This window comes from Mauremys mutica, chromosome 4, assembly GCF_020497125.1.
Source record: "Mauremys mutica isolate MM-2020 ecotype Southern chromosome 4, ASM2049712v1, whole genome shotgun sequence".
Lineage (NCBI taxonomy): Eukaryota > Metazoa > Chordata > Testudines > Geoemydidae > Mauremys > Mauremys mutica.
The window spans coordinates 110,451,902-110,472,386 of NC_059075.1; the positions used below are offsets into that span (position 1 = coordinate 110,451,902).

Here is a 20,485-nt window from a genome sequence, read left to right on the forward strand (position 1 = left end):
TTCTTCCTCACAGTAACTAAGACCGCAGAAACCCCAACAACGAGAAGTACCAGGAAAACAACACCAACCACATCTGTCTCTACAACTTCCAAAACAACTGCATCAACAGAATCCAGCCCAACCTCCTCAGCCAAAACAAGTCGAAGAAGCACAACTCTGACAATGACTACATCTTCCACCAAGTCTACTGAAACCAGTACAACCCCCATACCAGCTACACCCACAACCCTCACTCTCACCACGACTACCTTGTCCACTAGCTCACCAGAGAGCACAACATCCAAGTCAACCCCTACCATTTCCACTCCCTTTACCACGCCCACCACAACCATCACACCAACTCCACTCACAACCGTTACTCTGACGACGACGGCCCCGACCAGTACTTCTCCGGAGACCACCGCATCTGAGTCCACCACCTCGAGCACCGCAAAAACATCCACGTTGACAACAGTTTCTCCAACTACTAAGTCAACTAAGTCCACAACGGGATCAACACCAACAGGTAAACAAACCTCCACCATAGGCGATTGAAGCCCATTCATGTGGGAAGTGAATGCTGTAAACACAGCAAATTTCCTCTTCTATCTAACTTGCTTTTTCTCACAACATAAAGCTCACTCTTCCAATATATTGCATCTCCTTTTCAGATTATTAAGCATTAGGATTACATAGATCCTTGTAGATATGTCAGTCGAACTAATTCCTGGGTACGGACACAGAGGCTAATACACCCACTTCATTCCATTGCAATCCAATCTGTATACCTTCCTGGAAAAGGCACATACTGAAAACCATTTCCTCTCAATGTCGCTGAAAGGAAACAGACCCAGAGAGTTTAAAATAGGTTGCATATACAAGTCAAACAATGTGGGTGCTTTCTCTCTCATCAATGCACTCCAGTCTATGAAATTTGTTTTCCAATTAGATCAATTTCTCACCCACAGTTGATGATTTGGTAAGGTCTACTTCATATAGTCACACTGACAGGATTCAAGCTTTTTTCTTTTCTTTACACTCTTGCTTTGCTTGAAAGGAGTCACCTAGAAATACTATACCTCTACGCTGCTATAACACGGTCCTTGGGGACCAAAAAATCTCACCGCCTTGTAGGTGAGACTGTGTTATGTCAGTTTCAGTCACTGCCCAAGGTCCGGCAGTGGGGCTTGAGTAGGGATTTAAAGAGCCCGGGGCTCCCCGCAGTGGCCAGAGCTCTGGCCCTTTAAATCACCTCCCGAGCCTGGCTGCCGGAGCCCCGGCGGGGGGGTTTTAAGGACCCGATGCTGAAGCTGCTGTAGGAAGCCTCGGTCCCTTTAAATCACCACCAGAGTTCTGGCATCGGGGCTCAGGCAGTGATTTAAAGGACCCAGGGCTCCACACAAATTTGGATATAACGTGGTAAAGCAGCGGGGCTCGGGTGTCACGTTAAAGGGCCCGGGGCTCCCCGCTGCTTTATCACGTTATACCCAAATTAATATTATATCGGGATGCATTCTGTCAGGGTAGAGGTGTACTCCTGTTTCAAGGGAAGGGTTCCACAATCGGTGAGTAAAATCAAGATTGTATATCACCCTTGATCATCTGTTCTGACTTCAGCCACTCAAAATAACTTAAATTGTCCCTTCCCACTACTTTTTGAACCACTAAACACCCTTGCAAATGTCTAGATTTTTAAAACGGTTGGCAATTAGGTCATTTATTTCAACCACTGACCCATTCTCCATTACTAAAGGATAAGAGAGGGCCACGTCGCAATTGTTTGTAAAAAATATTGCTATTCATCTAGCAGAAAGTTACCCTCACTCTAAAACCCCTGTTCATAGTGATACAATTATTTAGTCCTGGTAAACTTTTCCTCTGCAGTCTTCCATACTCTTGTCAACGTCACCATATCGATTCCCATTTCTCCCTTACAGTAACTAAGACCGCAGAAACCCCAACAACGAGAAGTACCAGGAAAACAACACCAACCACATCTGTCTCTACAACTTCCAAAACAACTGCATCAACAGAATCCAGCTCAACCTCCTCAGCCAAAACACGTCGAAGAAGCACAACTCTGACAATGACTACATCTTCCACCAAGTCTACTGAAACCAGTACAACCGCCATACCAGCTACACCCACAACCCTCACTCTCACCACGACTACCTTGTCCACTAGCTCACCAGAGAGCACAACGTCAAAGTCAACCCCTACCATTTCCACTCCCTTTACCACGCCCACCACAACCATCACACCAACTCCACTCACAACCGTCACTCTGACGACAACGGCCCCGACCAGTACTTCTCCGGAGACCACCGCATCTGAGTCCACCACCCCGAGCACCGCAAAAACAACTACGCTGACGACAGTTTCTCCAACTACTAAGTCAACTAAGTCCACAACGGGATCAACACCAACAGGTAAACAAACCTCCACCATAGGCGATTGAAGCCCATTCATGTGGGAAGTGTATGCTGTAAACACAGCATATTTCCTCTTCTATCTAACTTGCTTTTTCTCACAACACAAAGCTCACTCTTCCAACATATCACACCTCCTTTTCAGATGCTTAAGCATTAGGGTTGCATAGATCCTTGTAGATATTTCACTCAAATTAATACCTGGGTATGAACACAGAGACCAATACACCCGCTTCATTCCAGTGCAGTCCAGTCTCTATACCTTCCTGAGAAAGGCACATACTGAGAACCATTTCCTGTCAACGTGGCTGAAAGGAAACAGACCCAGAGAGTTTCAAATGGGTTGCAGAGACGAGTCAAACAATGTGGTTGCTTTCTCTCTCGTCGATGCACTCCGGTCCATTGATTTTGTTTCCCAGTGAGGTCAATTTCTCAGCTACAGTTGATGATTTTGGTCTACTTCATTTAGTCACACTGACAGGATTCAAGCTTTTTTCTTTTATTTACACTCTTGCTTTCCATGAAAATAGTCACCTAGATAGACTACTCTTGTCTCAAGGGGAGAGTTCCACAATTGGTCGGTAAAAACAGAGTTCTAGATCATCCTTGTTCATCTGTTTTGACTTTAGACCCTCAGAATGATTGAAAGTATACCCCTACACACTACTTTCCCAACCAGTTAAGACCCTTGCAAATGGATGCAGTTTTACAACCGTTGATAATTAAGTCATTTATTTCAACCGCTGCCCCATTCTCTATTACTAACGGATGATAGAAGGCCACATCACAATTGTTTGCAAAGAAAAAATCGCCATTGATCCAGCACAAGGTTGCCCTCATTCTAAAACCCCTGTTCATAATGATACAATTATTTACGCCTAGTAAACTCTTCCTCTGCAATCCACCATATTCTTGTCAATGTCACCATATTGATTCACATTTCTCCCTTACAGTAACTAAGACGGCAGAAACCCCAACAGCGAGAAGTACCAGGAAAACAACACCAACCACATCTGTCTCTACACCAAAAACAATTCTAAGAAGCACCTCATCACCAAAAACTGCTCCAATAAGAATTATGACAACAACTATGCCTTCCACCAATTCTACAGAAACTAGGACAACCGCCACACCAACTACACCCACAACCCTCACTTTCACCACAACTACCTTGTCCACTAGCTCACCAGAGAGCACAACATCAAAGTCAACCCCTACCATTTCCATTCCCTTTACCACGCCCACCACAACCATCACACCAACTACACTCACAACCGTCACTCTGACGACGACGGCCCTGACCAGTACTTCTCCGGAGACCACCGCATCTGAGTCCACCACCCCAAGCACTGTAAAAACAACTGCACTGACGACAGTTTCTCCAACTACTAGGTCAACAAAGTCAACACCAACAGGTACACAAACCTCCACCATAGGAGATTGAAGCACATTCTTGTGGGAAGTGTATGGTGTAAACACAGCATTTTTCCTCTTCTATCTAACTTGATTTTTCTCTCAACACAAAGCTCACTCTTCCAATATATCACACCTCCTTTTCAGATTCTTAATCATTAGGATTACATAGATCCTTATAGATATTTCACTTGAACTAATTCCTGGGTACGGACACAGAGGCCAATACAGCCTCTTCATTCCAGTGCAATCCAGTCTCTATAGCTTATTCAGAAAACTACTTACCAAAAACCATTTCCATTTTAGACATATATTAATTCAAAATAGTGCAGCATGGTTTCTTCCCTCCTTATATATTTTCCATCAGTAGGAATTAAATCACCCATATTCTCTCTCCCCTTCAGGAACATCTGTGTTTCTTTCAAAAAACAGTAGAAACCATTGCACGTTTATGGTTTTTTAAAAAAGTTTGCCCTAATGGTTCTTATTTCTAGTGCTCCCCCATTTCTTTATTACTAAAGAATGAGAGCTGGCCACCTGTCAGTTATTTCCAAAATTTTTCTTATTTAATCTAGCACAAAGTCCATCTGTCTCTAAAAAGCTTGTTCAAATTAAGTTATTATATATTCATTTTAAATCTTGTTTTTGTAGTCTACCATTTTTTTGTCAATCTCACCATATCAACTCACATTTCTCCCTCACAGTAACAAAGGCCGTACGAACCACACCACCACAAAGAACAACCCCCAGAAGTACGACGAAAACGTCACCAACCACATCAGTCTCCACAACATCCAAAACCACTGCATCAACAGAGTCCACTTCAACCTCCATACCAAAAACTAGGCTGATAACCACAACTCTGACAACGACTACTCCTTCCACTACGTCTACTCAGTCCAGCACAACCGCCACACCAACTACACCCACAACCATCACCTTGACAACAACTACCTTGACCACTAGTTCAGCGAAGAGCACCACCTCAGAGTCCACCTCCACCCAAACCACTACTTCTACCACCACAAAAACCACAACGCTGACATCCCCTACCCTTTCCATTACCTCTACCAAGTCCAGCACAACCACCACACCAACTACACCCACGACCGTCACTCTGACGATGGCCCCAACCAGTACATCAACAAAGAGCACCATATCAGAGTCCACTAGCCGAAGCACCGCAAAAACATCTACGCTGACGACAGTTTCTCCAACTACTAAGTCAACTAAGTCCACAACGGGATCAACACCAACAGGTAAACAAACCTACAAAGGCCATAGCAACATTTATATTCATAGGCTTTGCTGTGTACCCCTCCAACCCCTCTTACATTTGTTTGTTTAGGCTAATTGGCAAAGGTCTCCTTCCACAGTGCCCTGCAGTCACTCCAATCTGGCAGAGCAAGGGATCCCAATCTTTTCTCCTAGCAGGCAAAGCCAAGTCTCCTTGCTATGGAGCTCACTGCCAAGGAAGGGGAGGAAGCAAGTTACAGGATAGGGGAAACTTGGAATCTTGTAGGGAAGAGAAACTATGAGAAAATAGCAGTCCCTGTCACAAAGCTCCACTATAGGAGATTAAATGCCATTCTTGTAGGAAGTATATGGTGTAAACACAGCATTTTTCCTGTTCTATCTAACTTGCTTTTTTCTCACAACACAAAGTTCGCTCTTCCAATATATCTCACCTCCTTTTCAGATTCTTAATCATTAGGATTGCATAGATCCTTGTAAATATGTAACTTGAACTAATTCCTGGGTACGGACACAGAGGCCAATACACCTGATTCATTCCAGTGCAAACCAATCTCTACACCTTCTTGTGAAAGACACATACCAAAAACCATTTGCACTCATGTGGTTGAAAGGAAACACACCCAAGAGTTTGAAATGGGTTGTAAATAAGAGTCATAGAATGTGAATGCTGTCTTTCTCACATATGCACTCCATGCATATCCACAGCTATTTTCCAGTTAGGTGAATATAATAGCCTTGGTTAATGGTTTGAGAAGGCCTACTTCCTTTAGTCACACTCATAGGGTTCAAGCTGTTTTCTTTTCTTTACACTCTTGCTTTGCATGAAAGGAGTAACCTAAACCTACTACTCCTGCCTCAAGTCAAATCTTGCACCCTGAAGTGCTCCCCCATTTCTTCATTACTGAAGGATGAGAGAGGGTCACTTGTCAGTTATTTCCAATTTTTTTCTTGTTTAATCTAGCACAAAAGTTGGGCTCTCTCTAAAAACCTTGTTCATATTTATATAATTTTTTATGGTAAACTCTTCTGCAATCCACCATTTTCTTGTCAGTCTCACCATATCAACTTACATTTCTCCCTGACAGTAACAAAGACTATAAAAAGCACACCACCACAAAGAACTACTCCCATCAGTACGATGAAAACAACACCAATAACATCTGTCTCTACAACATCCAAAACTACTATTTCTACAGAGTCTACTCCAACCTCCTCACCAAAAACTAGGCTGATAACCACAACTCTGACAACGACATCTACTACATCTACAGTGTCCAGCACAACTGCCACACCAACTACACCCACAACCGTCACTCTGACGACAACTACCTTGACCACTAGTTCAACGGAGACCACTATATCAAAGTCCACCTCCCCGCAAACCATTACCTCTACCACCACAAAAACCACATCATTGACAACCCCTACACCTTCCATTACCTCTACCACATCCAGCACAACCACCACCCCAACTACACTCACATCTGTCACTCTGACGACAATGGTCCCTACAGCTAGGTCAACATCAGAGTCCATCACCCCAAGCACCATAAAAGCCACAACACCGACAGGAATTTCTTCTACTACTATTTCAACTAAATCCACAATGAGGACAACACCAACACCAACAGGTACATTTTAGTCATTCCTTTCATTCTGTGCATGGGAAATTACTGGTATAATACCTGTCTTTTAATTGCTTTCATGCAACACAGATTTCTTTATTCAAAAATTTTGGAACCATTACTCTGTGTTACCTTCTTTTGATCATCTCAGAAAGCTCACTGGTCCAAAATATTCTATATATGCCAATTTAAATATCTTGTTTGATAGTTTGAGGTGTCTTCATTTAGCCACATCATATGTTCATTTTTTCCCTTTCTTTAAACTCTTACTTTGCAGTAATAAAGTCAACTAGAAAAACCACAACTTCCAGTTCTTCTATTAAATCCACTACAAGCACTTCACCAACAACTACTCCAATCTCTACCTCAACAGAATTTTCAACATTGGAATCCACCACTCTGCCTAATGCCACTACCTCAATCACCAAAAAACCGACATCAAAAATGACTACGCCCACATCTACGGCTTCGACACTCACTATGATAACATCCACTACTCCGAAAACCACAACCATCAAAATCACAACTTTTTCAACTACCCCAACTAGTTCATCAACTGAAACAGCCACAGTCAAATCAACTACATACATAACACCAACCACAACAAAAACCACAGCTCTATTCAATGAAACAACTACAGCTTCTACTGCATTTACTACAAGCTTTCACTCCTCTGGTAAGTTTTAAATGGAGTATTATGCAATCAGTTATAGTTTGTTGTGTTTTTTGCATGCTACAATCACTTTTAACATAATTTTAAAATCATTTTTCTGACTGTTTATATGTAAGAGCTTATACATCTTATAGTCATAAGCCTCAAACAAGATGATAGTTAAACGAACATTAGCAAATGTCCCTAATTGCATTCACTATCTCCATCCCACTTTCACCTTTTTATTTTGATACACATACTCCTGCAGCTGAAAAATATGGGTTTTATGTGAAGTAATATATTTCATTCAGAATGTATTCAGCTAAGCAGCCTTCTTCAGATCCCACCACTAAATATGTAACAATCATCATTAGTGTTTCTTGGTGATATAATATGCCATTTTTGATATATTCAAAACCTTCTTATTTTTCATTATATTCTGAACAGAACACTGCCATTTAGAGATTCATCAATGTAGCCATTAACCAGGACAAATTTTTCACCTTATTAGACTGTTCATGCAAGAATAGCCAAGAAGTGTCACAGCTTATTAGTTATATTATTAATTTGGTATGCTTTAACTTTACAAGCTTTTGCAATGTTATATACCTTTCTACTGTGAAAATAGTTCCTTTTACAACAAGACAAAAAAGTAGGGAAATGACAAAGTTCCCCAACTATTTTTTTTTATTTTGCATTTATTTTTCTGATCCTTTCTCTCTTTCTTTTTAGGCTCTGTGGAGTATTTAGACACCTTTTCCTTCCTTGCCTGCCACAAACCCTGCTGTTCTGTCGGCATTGGTTTACGGCTTAACCATCATCTTCAACTCGTTGTTATAAAAATAATTTTGACAATTGAACAGCTCCACTTTTAGCTTTTAGAGCAGAAAATGCATTAGAATTGGCTGAAAGTACCACCGACTACTGTTAAAATTGGTACTTCACACTGTAGGATGGGAAGATTTAAATTGTCCCCTGTATTTGAGTCTTCCTTTTCTCTCAGCTTACTTCTCCCGTTCACCAGTTTTACGAGAGCGGGATGGGAGTGTTGTGTTTGAGTGATGAATTCCCAACTGTTTGTGAGTTGGTGCATGTAGCATGAGAATACCTGTTAAGAATTTGATAATTACTTGAGTTTCCCCAAGGTTACATACTTGTTCATTCAGAAGATCTTTCCTTTGATAGGCTGTTTGGAAAAGTTAGAGGGTAATGTTTTTCAAAAGCATGTTAGTGACTTGGGAGCCTAAGTTTCATTGACTTATTTAGGTACTTACATCTCTTTTGAAAATATAACTTGGAGGGTACACTTTTGAAAATTTTGGAGGATAATTGCAATCAGAGCAGCTCTCTATATTTTGCAGATCTTTGCTTGCTTAACCAATTGTGTAACTGTCTGTCACAATTCTGCCGTCACTCACATTACCTGTCTGACAACCAAATGCTCTCTTTGTACCAAAGTGCTGACTATTTTGGTAACTGACGTGAAAAAGCATTCTGATTAAGAGCTCTATCTATTTTTCTGATGAAAGAGAAAAGTATCTTATTTCATGCAACAGCCATCATTTGAAATGGATTGTATAACTCATTTTGTCAAGTGTTTTCTGTACCATGGAATAGGAAAGGGACTATATAAATCCAAGATAATTTCTGTAGTATGAAGATTGAGCACCTTGATTAAAGGATATGACATTTTGCTATTTATACCTGATTAAAATACCCTATACTGCCCTTGATGTCACTCAGGCAGTGAGCCCCTTGTTGGAATGGGAGAAAAATTAAATATCAAAAGATTTCCTCCACTATTTGATCTTTTAAGTTTTGATATCTGCTTTTTTTTCATTCACACGGTTTACTGTGTATTCCTTTTTCACAGGCACACTGTCTACTTTACTATCTACAACACCTTCAAAAGGTTAGTTCCTCAGTCAGTGGGTAATGTAATAGTGCTGTGTTGGCTTCCATGATGTTTTGTTATTTATAATGCTATTTTCTTTCTTCCAACACTTTATCACCCCCTATGTGGGTAACTCATATACATTTCCTGACCTTTCAGAACATTACCAATGCCTTTCAAAAAGCTGTGTTTTAATCAAAATGAAGGACTCAAATAATTGCTCTTGAGATACAGACTATAAAATAATGGTTGGAAGGAGGCATCCCATCCTTGTGTCTAATAGGATAGACTTTCCAGTTCCTAATAATTTATTTCATTCACTTTGTCAATACTATAGTCTGGTCCTATAGCCCAGCAACCCTTCTTTTGGATGAGTGGCTTAGCACTGCTCTAAGTACTCATTAGAGAAGATAACTTAAGAGTAAAACGAGGTGCTGAGCCACAGAGGGAAAGCAATCTCAGTTCACAGCACTCCCGGACTAGGACCATTAGACCTTTCAGTCAACTTACTGCTCAGTGTGTAGTGTTAATTTGAGTTACCTCATGATATAAAATAAGATGTCAATATATTTCACTTGGTAATCTCATTGAGCATAGTCACCAAGCAACAAGTAGCATTGTGTGTTCCACCTAGAATGCAAGTCTGGTGGGGAGGAGAGGAGAGGTAAAACTTGATAACATTAGCCCGATGGATGCTACAGCATGGATGTTCTGAATGTTGGCTATATCAGATTGTCATTCCTTTTCGGACATGTTATATCAGAGAGACATACTTCAAGTCCTTAACCGCTATGCTATTTAGAAGGCAAAGAAATCAAAGATTTTTTAACCAGAACTGGCTTGATAGCCTGTGTTATTTGTATCCTTCCATTCTCATCAGTAATACAGTTCAAGTGTTTTCCCTGTTGGGTGTCATTTTCACTTTGTTCTTTAAAACTGGATTCTATTTTGTTCATTAGTGATTCCAGTTTCTTACCTTTTTCTCAAATGTGTTTTCTTGTTTCAGCTCTGATTCAACCTAGGTGCCTAAGTTAAAAATTACTTGTTTTGTATTATTGGCTTGTTAATTATCAGTTCTCTTCAGCCTATTGAAAATGTCTAATTGAAATGTTTTCCCATAAGATTATGCCTGTCTGCTTTCAGTCCACCAGAGCTAATTCAATATCTTCTCTAGTTAGATTTTTGATCATTATATTTCTTTTCTTTTACATTTGACAGAACGTTGTAGAGAGATTGAATATGAGGAGCAAGTGACTTACAAAGGATGTACTACAAATGTCACCTTGACCCGCTGTGAAGGAATGTGTCCATCTTCAGCAAAGTAAGGATCTATGAGAAATTGCACAGCAAAGATAAGCTAAACCACACTGCTTTATTTTATTACCTTTTTTAAAAAGAAGTGTTTTGTTAAGCACCAGTCTGAGGAACTGCTTTACAAGGCAGAGAACTACATTTCCGCACTTCCCTAAAATAAAAACATCAACGTCCAAGACATGTGTCACTTCTAAGGATGCCAAGCTGCTCTGTTTTCTTGTACAGGGAAGGTCATCACAGACTAAAATTGTCAAAAATCTCCAAGTATACAAATAAAGGTAGAAAGTAAGCCAGGAAATTTCTCCCAACTTCGTATTTGGTGACATTATATATAATCGCTTTTCAGCAGTCTCCACTATATCATGCTGCATATAGATCAGTTGTGTTTACGGTTATGAAAATGATTTCTCAAACAGACAGCCCCAGTGACTATATAGAACTCTACAGGCAAGGGATCAAGGATCCAATAAATCTAGGAATTTGCTACTTGAATGGAGAGGTCCAGCAGTGATACACACTAATTCGAACAATATAGAAGTGTTTATTATATCCGCCCAGCAGCCAACATAAAGAGCAAGGCTATTGAAAAGAAAACAGTGAACGGCTACAAGATTTAACATAAGTAAATTCTGAAGCAAAAAGCCGCATGCTTATAAATGAGTTCAGATCTCCATCAGCAGTTTAAAATACAGGTTAGTAGCCAAACACAAATGGGTAAAAAAAATAAAAAAATAAAAATAAATAAATAAAGATCTTAAGATTGGAGAAAGATTTTAGGGTCCACAATATATCTGGAACTGATTTTTGAGAGAGATCACTTATCTTTCCAAGGATGTTCACCATCATCAAGGAAAGAGAGGCTAAAGCATAGATAATTTAATATAAATTGAGCCAATCTTTCCCTTATTTATAGATCATATGCTATAAGAATAGTAAAGGGCAAAACCAATTTTTTTTTCATTTTCCAGTTCCCCTAATTTAAATGTTTATGTAATTGTTACTGTAAATACAAACAAATTGTTTGAGACCTCTAGGCCAAATTCTACCATACACACACCCACACAGTGACAGAATTTGCTCTTTAAAATGTAGTTTGCTATAGGCAGAAAACTGTGAAAAATAGCACCTTCAAAGTAGAATCCGAGTCTCATCTACATACTTTAGTGTCTAAAATTAATTTTTACTACTTTTACTCCTGTTAGCTCTGTAGCACCAGCACAGATACAGCATAGGAAGTTTCCTACTTGTTACTCTGTTATTGACATCAGAACCAGAAAATGACATAGCCTGACTCTCAGATTTTCAGCTGAGATTCTGGTGCTGGTAGCTAGGGGAAAAAAACATTTTTTTAACATGCAAACTGTGCAAAGAGAAGTTGTTAATGCATAATATAACCACCATATAAACAATAGATATTTCAAAGCCATTTTGCAGAGAACCGCCATATTTTAATGGATGGCCTTAAAATTACAATTTAGGTTGGAATTCTCAAGGGAATTCAAAGGGAATGAGGCAACCAAATCCCCCTAATTTTCATTGGAGTTGAGTGGGCAAGTCCCATATGCCCTTTTGAAGCTCCAGCCTTAAAATGTAAATTGAAAGTTTTGTTTTGTATCTGTTAGGGTAGAAGTTCAGGGCTCTATATTTCTCCTGCACAAAAAGTTATCATGAACCCATAAAACAGGGGAGGTTGTTGCATTGCTTACAGACCTTTAGCTATTAAGGATTCTATTCATTCTTGCAGGAAAAACAGCACTATAACAGGAGGGATATGAATAAGAGGGAATGATCTTCAAATTTATTTTTAAAATACACACCTATAATATTTAAGCGTATGTAGCTTTCTGAATCTGTTTAGGATCTTAGGGCCAAATAGATAGTATAAATCATTGACTTCAATGAAGCTGTGCCAGTTTGCCCCAGCTGAGGATCTGGCCCATAGTTTTATATTTATTCATTTGGATATATCTTTTTATATTTTAACCTGTTTAGGCACAAAAGGGTTTAACTCATGTCACAGACCTTTGTAGTTATAAATGCCACCACAGCTGCGTATTATGTCCAGAATCCATAAAATGACCTTACTGTCAGCAGCACAGGTTAATGACACAATCCTTCAGAACCAGCTGGATCAAGTTCTCATGAATCTACACGATATGCGCTTTCCAGACAAGTGAGAACATGGCCTGTAAACCCATTTCTTGTGCTAAGGGCTTGCAAACAACTCTTCTGCCTAATCCAATACTTGATTTCTCTTCATTTTAACAGGCTAAATATCGCAAAGATGATGGTAGATGTGGAATGTGGCTGTTGTATGCCAATCACACTGCATAAAAAGGAACTGAAAATGCCTTGCCCAGACCCAGATCGCCCTGGAAAGAGGCTCGTTATGGAGATAATCATATTTGGTGGCTGCGTATGTAACTACGATGGCTGCACACACTAGCTGGGCTTTTCAAACAGTATCAAAACAGATTTTTTTTTTAAATGAAATTACACGGTAACAATTTACAACATTTCAAACAATGACTGTTCATTACTATGACCTCTCTTATGTCTACTTCTGCTGATTATGTGGGCCAGCTTTGTAGGGAAACAACCAGGGCAGTTATCTAGAATGCAGATAACTTTAGTATTAAAATGATGTGAATAATTTATTTCTAAATTGGGGGGGAGTAAGGGAGGATCCAGGAGTGTCTGGCTTGCTCAAGACACTATTTAACCAAATGCTGAAGGCTGGCCTGGCTGATTATGTACTATATAATACTAATGGGGGTTTTGCTCTTTCAAATACAATGTGATGAACTGCTAATTCTTTACATTTGTGTTCAAGTGACAATTGGGTTAGAATGCACTTTCTACTGTAAACAGCTGCAGTGTTTCTGTAAATTCATAAAATGATCTGTTAATCCATAGAATGCTAGCCAGTGGCTAAGTGGATGACATCTGAAAAGAGTAACTAGGAGAGGAGAGAAGAAGTTAGCCTAGGGGCTTGCCAGGAAGTGAGAGAATGGTATGATATCCGGGAGGGAGGCCATCACACTTATTTGTGAGTGGTGAGGGTTTCCTGAGAGTGTTAGAGATTAAGGGAACATACCTGCCAACACATGAGTACTATAAAGAGAGACAAATAGGCAGGAAAAAATACAAACAACCTTTAAAAATGCCACCGAACCAGCAGACTGGGGGAACTTTTTGGACGAGCAGCAGCTGAAAAATAAATATTCTGCTAAAAATAGGGAGAGCTGGCAAACATGGGGTGCTCTTTAGTGAGGGGATTGCAGGAAAGTCCACCGTGCTTACTGGTTCTTGAGGCAGAGTCAGCAGCTGGATGTTGGAGGGGTTTGTAGGCAAGTTATACAGCAAGATGGGAGGCAGGGCTTTCTGCAGAGAGGAGAGGCTGGGTTAAAGTGTTTCTCTGGGGAGTGTGAGAGGGTTCAGTAGCTGGGTCTCAGAGCACCTATGAGGGATATTGTGGGAAGATTTAACAGTTGGAAGAGTGTGAGGAATCACTTGTCAGGCAGGTGGAGATTTCTGTAGTTTGCCTGGAAGTTGCAGGACAGTTTGGCAGCCTGGACAATTGGAGTCAGGTTGAAGCATTTTTGCAGGAGGCACCTGTTAACAGAATGTCTGTCCATAGTTGCTCAGTGCCCTTTATTGAGAAGTGTGCTCTCATTTGCACTTTTATGGGTTAGAAAGCATTTCTTTTTTAAATGTATGTTTAATAAATTGCAAATAAAAAGCTAGCACAGCAGTGATGTCATCTGTGTGTTCCTTCAGTAGTTTCCTTTCCTATCTCTCATTTAACACAAATGCGATTTTTTTCTAAATATATTTTATGGGGGAGGAGCGGCAGGGGGATTTTTACATGTTCATGACCTACAGCAGGGGTGGCCAACCTGAGACTGAGAAGGAGCCGGATTTACCAATGTACATTGCCAAAGAGCCACAGTAATACGTCAGCAGCCCCCAATTAGCTCTCCCCCCAGCTCCCAGTGCCTCCCACCCACCAGCAGTGGATCAGCACCTCCCCCTCCCTCTCCAAACCTCCCGGTCAGCTGTTTCATGGGATGCAGGAGGCTCGTGGCGGGGAGGGAGGAGGAGTGAGGGCACGACAGGCTGAGGGGAAGGGATAGAAAGGGGTGGAGTGGGGGCAGGGCCTGTGGCAGAGCTGGGGTTGAGCAGTGAGCACCCCCCGACACATTGGAAAGTTGGCACCTGTAGCTCCAGCTCCGGAGTCGGTGCCTATACAAGGAGCTGCATATTAACTTCTGAAGAGCCGCATGAGGCTCCGGAGCAACAGGTTGGCCACCCCTGAACTAGCGCAACTGAGAGAATAGCATATTGCCAACCCCAAAAAGGTCAAAATTATGAGCCAACTCCAAAAGTCTGGAGACTGGCCAAAAACAATTATATTTTTGGTCCGCCTCTTGACTTTTGAATTTCCCCTGCCCACTCCACCCCACCCAGATGTGACAACTAGTGTTGCCAATTCTCACAAATTCATAGTGGTCCATGCCACTTTGGGCCCACCTACAGGAGCTCTTTCTAAAAGACTTGACTGAGATCAAGTTACAAATATATGACGTGCTGCCTAATGGTGCAGAACTTCCAGGTTTTTTCCAAAACCCCCAAATGCCAATTAATTCTGTCCCCCAACCCCACATCAGTGATGCACTCCCACAATTTTGTGCCTCCAGCCCTGACATCTGCCCCAACCCCCAGAACTACATCAGATCTGCCCCCTCAACCACACACCTCAGAGAAGAACCACAAGAATGACTGAAGGATTAGAAAACATGCCTTAAAGTGATACACTCAAAGAGCTCAGTCGAGCATAACAAAGAGAAGGTTAAAGGTTGACTGGATTACAGGCTATAAGTATCTACATGGGGAACAAATATTTAAATATAGGCTCTTCAGTCTAGCAGAGAAAGGTATAATGTGAACCAACGGCTGGAAATTGAAGGATCGTGGTGGAGTCTCTAGAGCTGACAAGTTTTTAATCAAGATTGGATGATTTTCTAAAAGATCTGCGCTAGGAATTACTTTGGGGAAGTTCTATTTGTGTGTGTTATACAGGAGGCCAGACTAGATGATCACAATGGTCCCTTCTGGCCTTTGAATCGATCAACTTACCCCTTATGTCCCCAGCTTGCTTCTGCTCCTCCCTCAACTGTGGAAGCTCTTCTTTACACACACCCCCAGCCCCCATCCATGTGCCAGATCTGGGGGCAGCTGTTGGATGGAGGAAGGTGTCTTCTTTTCCCTCTCCCCAAGCCCGGTGTTACAGTGTGGAGGGGAAGGAGTGAGGAGTTAACCCATTTTTCACAAGAGGGCAGAGGGAAGTTAGAAGCAGGGCTGCCCTGAACTGTCCATACTCCCTGCCTCTTGAGAAAATGGTATCTGCTGCTCCCTCTATCCCCCACACCCATGTCTACCTCTGTGGGAGAGTGGAACTGGGAAAAGCACTCTGCTTCCTGCAGCAGCAGCTGTGATTGGCTGTTCTCACCCTAACAAGGGAAAGGTGGGGGAAGGTAGCCAATCGGTGGGAACGGACAGATCTGAAAACTGGGTGAACACTATGGCTTCTTCTGTCCCCGTGAGACAGCTTGCAGCAGAGGCCAAAATCACGTCACTCCCAATAAAATGGTGTGTGTTTGGGTGCAGTGAACCATTATGAAGCTTCTCAAACGCCTGAGCTCTAGTCCATACTAATAAAATCCTATTTCCCTATGTGACCGTCAGCACAGCTCAGTCCTGACCATAGGCGGCGAGTTCTATGGGCCCGTGGAGCCCAGGCCCCACCAATAATCCTAAAGGTGGGCCCAGCTCCACCAATGTTTGGGCCCCAGGCCCTGTGCTTTGGGGGGTCCCCGCGTTGCAATGCCGGGCGCTCTCACTGCAGCAGCAGCTCCCGGCAGAGGCCCCAGCAGCAACTGGGCTCACAGCCCATTGGCCGGGAACACCACCCAATGGGAGCTGCCGGGGGCGGTGCCGGAGCTGCCTGGCCACTCCTCCACAGCAGGGAGGGGGAGTGAGCCACCGGCAGCGTCTGAGCCCTGGGCAGAGCAGCAGCAGGGTCTGTCCCTATCAGACAGACTCAGCCGGTGAGCTGTGGGGGCAGCCAGACACAGACACAGCCGGGGAGGGGGGTTTGGTGGGGACAAACAGACACAGCTGGGGGTGGTGGGGGCAGCCAGCCAGACACAGCCGGCGGGTTGTGGGACAGACAGACACAAAGACACAGTCGGGGGGGGGGTGCATTGGTGGGGACAAACAGACACAGCTGGGGGGGGGGGGACAGACAGACACAGCCAGGGGTGGTGGGGACAGACAGACACAAAGACACAGTCGGGGGGGGGGGGGGCGTTGGTGGGGACAAACAGACACAGCTGGGGGTTGTGGGACAGACAGACACAAGGACACAGCCAGGGGGTTGTGGGACAGACACACACCAGGACACAGCCAGGGGAGTTGTGAGGACAGACAGACGGACACAGCTGGGGGGTTGTGGGGACAGACAGACGGAGCCATGGGCGGGGAAAGGAGCAGCAATGGGCACCCCGGGGCTGGTATAAAATACACAGGATGGGGGGAGCTTCCTGAGGGGACTATAGCAACACCCCCTGCAGAGCAGAACCAGGTTGCAGCTGGCTCCGCCCATCACAGCCCCCTGCCCCACAGAGACCCACACAACCCTCTGCCCCCTCGAGAGACTCCCAATGACCCCTGTCACTCCTCTCCAGAGAGCCCTCTCCTTTGTGCCAGCCCACTCCCCTCCCCCACTGCCTCCCCTCCTCCAAAGCTCCCTACAATCTCCCCCTTTGCCTTCTGCCCCCCAGCCCAGCCCATTCCATTGGCCGGGAGACTCCCAGTCTCGTGGCTATCAGGGCCCACGGGAGCTGCACATGAGGCAGGGTGCCTGCCTGCAGATGCAGACCTGCCTGGCTGTGCCTCCACAGCACAGGGAGGGGGAGCCTGAGCCACAGGTGAGCAAGCCCTGGTCATCATCACAGGCCCAGTAATTCTCTGGATATTTAATTTCACTGAGGCAAAATATGTGCAATTTTATGGGTTGAATGATTGAATGACATAATACCCACCTGCCCGCATTGTCCATCACTAAGTCCAGTAATTTTGTCAAGTGTTTGTTGCACAACGTGGTGGTGCCTACCCCTACCTTGTGCTTCAGGGGGTGATGGGGTCCAGGGCAGCTTGTTATAGCCTGTTATAGAACTACCTGATTAGTAATTGGATATGTTGGCTGGCATCTTTTTTTACGTGTTCGCTCCCCCTGATGTTAGAACCTGGCTACACCACTGGGGAGGGGAGCTTCCTAGACCTGTGCAGCTGGGGCTTAGGTGAATTTTGTGATACTGTGCCCCTCCCCAGCTACCACCCTGCAGTCCCCACTCCTGCACCATGCTGGGCAAGGGGCAGCCCCATCCCCAGTGAGGCTATGGTGAGGGGTGGCAGCAGGGGAGGCCACATGTGATGGCAACCTCCCCCCTCGGTACCCACCACAGGGGAGGTGAGTGGGCTTTCTGGACCTGAGAGGGACCTAGGAGCATGTGCAGTGAACTGCGGGGGAGAGGAGGGGTCCCTCCCCTGGAGCTTGCTGCTGCCAGGGAGGGTGGAGGGGAGTCCTCTTTGGCCCTAGCCCTGGGGCAGCCTGTCTGCACCCCAAGTTCCTTATCCCCAGCCCTGCCCCAGAGTCCTCACCTGACGGGAAAAACACGCAACTTAAATTTGGTGGTCAGTTTAGAGTATCATAGAATATCAGGGTTGGAAGGGGCCTCAGGAGGTCATCTAGTCCAACTTCATGCTCAAAGCAGGACCAATTCCCAACTAAATCATCCCAGCCAGGGCTTTGTCAAGCCGGGCCTTAAAAACCTCTAAGGAAGGAGATTCCACCACCTCCCTAGGTAACCCATTCCAGTGTTTCACCACCCTCCTAGTGAAAAAGTTTTTCTTAATATCCAACCTAAACCTCCCCCACTGCAACTTGAGACCATTACTCCTTGTTCTGTCCTCTGCTACCACTGAGAACAGTCTAGATCCATCCTCTTTGTAACCCCCTATCAGGTAGTTGAAAGCAGCTATCAAATCCTCCCTCATTCTTCTCTTCTGCAGACTAAACCATCCCAGTTCCCTCAGCCTCTCCTCATAAGTCATGTGCTCCAGCCCCCTAATCATTTTTGTTGATCTCCACTGGATTTTCCAATTTTTCCACATCCTTCTTGCAATGTGGGGCCCAAAACTGCACGTAGTACTCTAGATGAGGCCTCACCAATGTTGAATAGAGGAGAATGATCATGTCCCTCGATCTGCTGGCAATGCCCCTACTTATACAGCCCAAAATGCTGTTAGCCTTTTTGACAAAGGCCAGAGGAGGGAGTGTTAGTGCCTGTGCGGACTTCTGGGAAGTGCATGGAGTGGAAGGGGATGCTGGGATGCTCTGGAACCACTCCTTCAAAGCCAGTCAGGACTCTGGGGGAGCCTCCTCTCTGAGCAGACTGTCTCCAGGGCAAGAAGCTTACACCTTCCTGAGTCTGACCTCAGAGCATTCAGTATAGATTTGCAAACTTAGCTGCTTCCTCTCTTCAGACTGCAGATGGAGGATGTTAAACACAGAATGGATCCAGATAGTGGGGCAAGGATGGTAACCTGGTCCCTCCCATCTTCAGTACCAATATTCCAGGTTGGGTCAGAGCAGGCAAGGAGACAATCAGTCTTTGAGGGTAAGGAGAGTCCGAATCATCTGAAATATTTGAGTGAGCTGAGCCTAATTTCACTCCTCCCTCTGAAGCAGGAGCATAGGCATGGAAACACAAGGCAAACAAGTGAAAATTCATTCTCAGTGGAGGGAGAGTCAGCCATCTGAATCAGAGGCTCAAAAATATTTAAATAAAAGTATAAACTTTTTCACTCAGGATGGTTTGTAACAGAGCAGGTCTCTTGCTGCCCTAAGTAAGCTATAGTAACTCTCTCCTTCCCTGGGAAGATATCATTGACAGGAATGGGAATTTCCAGCCATACACAAGCTGTGAAAAGTACTGGGCTCTTGTCCCCAGATGCTGCTGTGGGTCGCCATGTCTTGTTATTGCTAGCCCTCCCGCCTCTCCCCCCCCCCCCCCGAAGCAAGCCCATGGATGTTTGAGATGGGGAGCAGCCCAGTTGTGGAAGAATATACAGCTCACCATTTCTTACTTTCCAGACCTCACCCCCATTTCTGGACCCTAAAAAGTTCCCCAGTGTGCACTAGTTCACGTTTAATGTGGTGTCAATGTTGAAGGTAAATGTGTCTGTCTTGCCTGGTGGTGAAGGACTTTGTGTTCTTTACCCAAGTAGATTTTCACATGCATGAGTGGGCTCCTTGCTCAGGAGGAATTAAGGGATCATCTGACAGGTCGAAACATAGTACAGCCCCAGCCTGATGTGATCTCAGCAGATTTTCAAGCTCTCTTCTTGGGCTTCCTGTGAATCAGGCAAGGTCAGATTCAAAGTTTCAGTCCAAAACTCCAAAGCCTGTTGTGGACTGGCCAGAGTTCCCTCACCCTGCTTGAGCATGATCCTCTGACAGCTACATTCTCCTGAAGCAAAAGAAATTTCAACTTCTGACATCAAAATGTGTGCAAGGAACAGAGCTTTCTTGGCATTGGCCATGAATCTGGAACAAATCATTCCCTGAAGAGATCAGGATGGTTGTGAACCTCAGTATCATCAAACCAAAATATAAAACACATCATAATTGTGGTAGGTTTTTTTTGTTTGGTTTTTTTTTCGTTATCTAGAAATAATACACCCCCAGCCTCTGCTGACTGTAGGGATATGAGAGTTTTTTAAGACATGAAAGATACCAGTACCAGGAACAAAGGTATGACTGACAACTTCAGTAAAAGGGCACTGCACTTGTCTC

At 43.8% G+C, this 20,485-nt stretch overlaps 1 protein-coding gene across 1 annotated transcript in view; it reads left to right on the forward strand.

Annotated features, from left to right (window-relative positions):
* The window catches only part of LOC123369013 (mucin-17-like), a 112,524-nt gene extending 99,397 nt beyond the window's left edge, over positions 1-13,127 (forward strand). Inside the window, exons 58-66 of the mRNA XM_045014391.1 lie at positions 14-505; positions 1,917-2,408; positions 3,362-3,823; positions 4,526-5,080; positions 6,164-6,709; positions 6,981-7,379; positions 9,229-9,267; positions 10,468-10,570; positions 12,832-13,127. Of these exons, the coding sequence (XP_044870326.1) occupies positions 14-505; positions 1,917-2,408; positions 3,362-3,823; positions 4,526-5,080; positions 6,164-6,709; positions 6,981-7,379; positions 9,229-9,267; positions 10,468-10,570; positions 12,832-13,009 (3,266 nt within the window). The 3' untranslated portion in view covers positions 13,010-13,127. The remainder of the gene's footprint in view (positions 1-13; positions 506-1,916; positions 2,409-3,361; positions 3,824-4,525; positions 5,081-6,163; positions 6,710-6,980; positions 7,380-9,228; positions 9,268-10,467; positions 10,571-12,831) is intronic.
* Positions 13,128-20,485: the final 7,358 nt, after the last annotated feature.